This window comes from Sesamum indicum, linkage group LG3 (genome assembly GCF_000512975.1).
Source record: "Sesamum indicum cultivar Zhongzhi No. 13 linkage group LG3, S_indicum_v1.0, whole genome shotgun sequence".
Classification (NCBI taxonomy): domain Eukaryota; kingdom Viridiplantae; phylum Streptophyta; class Magnoliopsida; order Lamiales; family Pedaliaceae; genus Sesamum; species Sesamum indicum.
In genome coordinates this window covers 48788-54273 of record NC_026147.1, presented here as the reverse complement: position 1 = coordinate 54273, position 5486 = coordinate 48788, and the positions used below count along the sequence as shown (strand labels likewise).

At 39.3% G+C, this 5486-nt stretch overlaps 2 protein-coding genes across 2 annotated transcripts in view; one reads left to right on the top strand and one right to left on the bottom strand.

Annotated features, from left to right (window-relative positions):
* LOC105156800 (pyruvate dehydrogenase (acetyl-transferring) kinase, mitochondrial) lies at positions 1895 to 4907 on the top strand. Its single transcript, XM_011073017.2, has 6 exons — positions 1895 to 2292; positions 3008 to 3266; positions 3418 to 3598; positions 3703 to 3850; positions 3963 to 4176; positions 4605 to 4907. The coding sequence occupies exons 1-6, from the start codon at positions 2044 to 2046 to the stop codon at positions 4661 to 4663; spliced, it is 1110 nt and encodes a 369-aa protein (XP_011071319.1). The 5' UTR covers positions 1895 to 2043; the 3' UTR covers positions 4664 to 4907.
* Positions 4757 to 5486, bottom strand: part of LOC105156801 — a 5672-nt gene continuing 4942 nt past the window's right edge. The window contains exon 2 of the mRNA XM_020692323.1: positions 4757 to 5140. Within this exon, the coding sequence (XP_020547982.1) occupies positions 4781 to 5140 (360 nt within the window). The 3' untranslated portion in view covers positions 4757 to 4780. The remainder of the gene's footprint in view (positions 5141 to 5486) is intronic.

The following is a 5486-nucleotide window of genomic DNA, read 5'->3' as shown; positions in this document are numbered from 1 at the left end:
AAGTTGAGTTGGAGAAGGATAACCCGATTCAAAGTTGAGTTGGAGAAGGATAACCCGATTCAACTTAGAAATCCCAAGTTGAGTTGGAAAAAGGATAAGTCATGGCTATATATATTCTACTCTTATTAGCATTGTTTTGCAGAGCAGAGTAGAATAGAGTAGAGAGAAAAGAAAGAGTTGAGACGAGGGTGAGTGTTGTTTTTCACGTGTGGTGAAGACTTGCATACAAGTGTGTGTGTGTTGTACTCCTCAATTTTCCTCCTCTTTGAGTGTTTTCTCCTGGCTTGGTATCGCCCCCAGACGTAGGATTTATATCCAAACTGGGTTAACAAATTCGTGTGTCTTTTATCGCCTTCATATTCCACCTGTTATCCATCTTAACCCGATCCATTTCCTAACATTGATCTCCTCTTTCAATCATCATCTAGGTTCTTGTTGAAAATTAGCATGTGAGCTTCTAGCTCCTCAAACTTTTCCAAGTAAGCATTCACAACAGTCTCTTGGTGCAACATATTAAACTCAGAAACCACCCTTTCATAATCTAGGTCTTCAAATCTTTCCAGTACTGCCAGTGTCAACTCAGTCCATGAAAGTACTCCCCTTTTCTCAACATGTCTTTGGTACCAAAGTTCTACCCTTCCTTCTATGTAAATAGAAGCTAATGGTACCTTTAGGTCCTCTGGAATGGGAATCATTTGGAAGTATCTATTATATCTCCTCACCTAAATTCTTGCTGCTTCTCCATTAAATAGAGGAAACTCCATCCTATGTTTAACATTGTAATTTGTAGGGTTGTTTTGAGTTGGATTTTCATTACTGGGAGAGTGAAGTGCAGTGACGGTTGATGATGAGCTTCGTTCCATAGAAGCAATGAGTCCTTCACCAAGTATAGACTTGTTCCTGTTATAGTGTTGCAGCTGCTCAACAATACTTTTGAGCTGCTGCTGCATCGCCCACATCAAATATTTCATGTTTATTACAACAGCTTGTAAACCTTCCTGCACTTAATTAATCTGGTCTAGTCTGTTGTGTATTTGTTCCTCACTTGTTTGCCTCCTTGCTTTCTCATTTATGAGTATTAGTTCAGTCTTTCTTTTTTTAAATTCTTGCAATTCTTTTAATCTCATTCCATCCGCCATTTCTTCCACAGGTCTAAGGATTGCTTGGCTTTAGGGCCAAATGTAACATTCAACAAAAATTCAAACAAGAATAGAGAAGGGAGGTGGGGAAGAAAATGGAGCGGAAAAACTTAATTCATTTCCTGCCCAGGTACACTTGTTCGACCCTTTTTTACGTGAATTTCAAAAGAAAATTAAAACAAAAAGTAACCCAGCAAAAGAACTACTAGAAATAGAAAGTGTCACCTCTTTCTCCTTCATTCAGCTCTGATTGGTGGGTCATCCTCTTCTTCAGCTAAAAGCTTTCAAAAACAACAGCTCCGTAGTCTCCAGGTAGGTTTGTCCTTCGAGTGCCACGTGTCCTGCTGTCGTCCCCCTTGAGCAATGATAGCTGCGTGAAATTCCCCTTTCCCAACCCTAAATTGTTCGCTCCCTAATCTTTCAACACGACATCGTTTTCCGTTGGGACATTCAATTCTTCCGACGGCCCAGATTAACGCCCTCGATCGTACGGTTGTCGGCCAAAGTTGGTCTGCTTGCAAATGCAACGAATTTTGAGTCTCTACTTCGCATTTCTACAGCTGTAAGTTTGAGTGTGTTTAATTTATTTTCAGGGGATTTGTTTTCTTTTTCGAATTTTTATTTTCATTTTAATTTTATTTTTATTGTGAAATGCCCGTTTGGGTATTTATTTGATTTGTTTAAAAATAAAAAGTAAAAAAAATAAATATGCAGATGCAGTTGCTTTTATAGGATCCATCCATACACCACACGCACCCTCACCCTCACCCTCACCCTCTCCCTCTCCCTCTCCCACATGCCTCTTTACCCTCGTGAACACCGCCCCTCTCATCCCCTACATCTCCATGTTCTTCGATTCAAGCTCAAGGGAGATTGATTTCACAATTCACTGTTGGTTGCTTCAATGGCCGCTAGGAAAGCTGCCGTTGGCTTCTCCAAAGGCCTGATCGAGGAAGTGCATAGATGGGGTGCCATGAAACAGACTGGTGTTAGCCTTCGCTACATGATGGAATTCGGCTCTCGCCCCACGCCCCGGAACCTCCTTATTTCAGCTCAGTTTCTCCATAAAGAGCTCCCTATTCGGATCGCCCGCCGTGCTATTGAGCTTGACTCCCTCCCCTATGGATTGTCCCAAAAACCCGCCGTCTTAAAGGTGCTTTTCTTTTTTGTTCAAAATATTCTTATCTCTCTTTTTTCTTATTCTTAAAACCTTTGGTTTCTGGGCCTTCACGATATCCCTTTTCTAGACTGGCCTTTATCTTTTTGTTTCGACTGTGATTATTAGAATCTTCTCTTGGTGGACAATTGTCAGAAATGGCTGTTTAGATGTTCTAGCAATTGTTTAAAATGGATTCCGTTTTAATGAGTTTTTTACTTTACTCACGGATTGGAAGATTCTCTACCTGTGAAGAAATTATTATTATTTTTTTCTCTGCAAAGCTTTTGGGCGTGGGATTTATCATTAGTATATTTTGGTAATCGTTATTTATTCTTCGTGTCTGTACTTCATGGGATTCTTATGCTCGGTTTATTATGCAATGCGACAAGTACGTATTGAGGCAAGAATTTGCAGTCCGTGATCTTGGTTTTAGCATGGTTTTCAAGCAGACTTTGCATTGTTTTTTATTATAAACTTAAGCATGCCTATTCTGTATCTGGTACATTGAGCTACTGCTATCTACATCCTCTGAGTTGAATCTGTCTGTAGCTGGCTTGTTCGTTCCCCCCGTAATAGGGTGAAAAGTGAATCTTATTCATTGAGTAGAACCATGATTCTGCTATGATGCCTATTTAATAAGTGACATAGTGCAATCTGATTAATTATTGTGTGCCACTTTCCAATTTCCTTTTTTCCTTTAAAAATCTAGGTAAGAGATTGGTACTTGGATTCTTTCCGTGATCTTAGATCCTTTCCGGATATTAAGGATAAGAAAGACGAGTTGGAGTTTACGCAAATGATTAAGATGATTAAAGTCAGACACAACAATGTGGTACCGATGATGGCGTTGGGAGTGCAGCAGTTGAAGAAAGATCTGAATCCTAAAATTGATTACGAGGATCTGGATGAAATTCATCAGTTTTTAGATCGATTTTACATGTCTAGAATTGGGATCCGCATGCTCATTGGTTAGCTCCTTCCCCTCCTTTTGGTCCACTTATCCTGTTTTGCTATTTACTGGGCATATCCACTTTCAAAGTTGTGATTATGATTTCTGGTATGGGCAGAAAGATGTGCTAAACTATTTTCTTGTTCGATTCAAAATTATGGCGAACTCAGGGCAGCACGTGGCCTTGCATGATCCAAATCCACCTCCTGATTGTGTAGGCTACATACATACAAAAATGTCCCCGGTAGAGGTTGCAAGAAGTGCCAGCGAGGACGCACGTTCTATTTGCTTGAGAGAATATGGTAGTTCACCAGACATTAATATCTATGGAGACCCTAAGTTTACATTCCCGTAAGTTACTACTGTTGATTTTTTGCCATTTTAAGTTAAACCAGAATTTTGGAAGTTCGTATTTATGCCTCCATTAACTGTTTCCGTATTTGGTTTTATGCCAGGTATGTGCCGACACACTTACATTTGATGGTCTTTGAGTTGGTGAAGAATTCATTACGTGCTGTTCAAGAGCGTTTTATGGATTCAGATAAGGTTGCACCTCCTGTCCGCATAATAGTTGCTGATGGACTGGAAGATGTCACGATCAAGGCTGGTCTTTTTCCTCTTAATTTCCTCTAAAACTCCTGATTGACAATCTATAGCTTTTCTTCCAGGTTCTAAACTATCCAAGTCTACTAATTGGTCGGTTCCCTTTATATAGGTCTCTGATGAAGGAGGTGGAATACCTAGAAGTGGTCTTCCTAGAATTTTCACATATCTTTACAGTACTGCAAAGAACCCTCTAGATGAGCAGCCTGATATCGACCTTGGAACAGCCACAACTATGGCTGGTTATGGATATGGTCTTCCCATAAGCCGTTTGTATGCTAGGTATTTTGGAGGGGATCTCCAGATTATCTCCATGGAAGGATATGGTATTTCTCTTGTTTTCTTATATTGCTATGAATGATGGATCCTACTTAACATAAGTGGTGTTGATTGGTATTTCTCTTGTTTTCTTATATTGCTATGAAGATGGATCCTACTTAACATAAGTGGTGTTGATATGAAATTCCTACCCATCACAGTGGTCTTTTCCTGCTACCCTGTTTTTTTGCAATGATTTTGCTGCTTGTCATTTAGTTTATATGGTTTTAGCTTTTAATACTACCATATTCTATGTGCTTGCAAGCTATAACTACAATGAGTGAAATAAATCATTTCATAAGAAATGTATGGAATTTGACCAGAGTCATACTGACCGCTTTTATACTAGTGACGCACTGGCTGGGAACAACACAACTTCAAAAGCCCCAATGTACCTAATGATTGTACTTATACCTACTTATTGCTTTTCTTACAGGCACAGATGCCTACCTTCACTTGTCCCGGTTGGGAGATTCTCAAGAACCTCTGCCCTGAGTGCTGATGCGGCTGAAAACCAGTGTTGAATATGATGAACTTCTATAAATACTGGCACTATAAAAGAATTTGATCCTGATTATGAGCGTAATGTACTGTTAATCAGAATTAATTGTCCTAGGGAAATTCCGATCTTACTTGTTCGACATTGCAATTATGAATATTGTATAGTGTTGGAAAAAAGTAATTTTCCAAAAGGTACTTTGGTGCATTGATCACAAGCTTTTCAACTGCGTTTGGGCCATTTCTTGGATGCAAGTTGATTATGGATAAGGAGCAAACGCGTAGAGAACATGTGTGAAGAGGGGTATCTTTACTTTCTATTACTTTCTTTTGGTAAATGGGCCATAATGCTATTCTCGAGTTGTCCTTTTCCACATTCAACAGTCGCGGACGCATGGACATTCCTCCTTCCTGCCTTCCATTTAGAATAACAAACAATACACCAGAATCATGATGTATCGTGAAGAATTGCACCTAGAAATAAAACGCACCATGCTCAAAACAGAACAGCAACAACGAACAATTTTTCAAGACGAAGCTAGAAAAAGAATATCCTCTGCTAATCAAGCAAAGTTCTTGGATTCTATTACTGCAAAAATAAAACAAGCACTATCTTTAACTTTACACATTTAGCTGCCTCTACATATCAAATGTTCTCATTGTCAAACCATTTTAATCCAACCCAACCGCTATCCATCAAGAAGGGGAAACAGAAAGATTCAAATCGCAAATTAGTCTCCTTTCAATCTGCAGCCATCAAAAGAATCTATATCACCAATATCAACTACCAAAGGTTCCAATCTTATCACATCATCTTCTG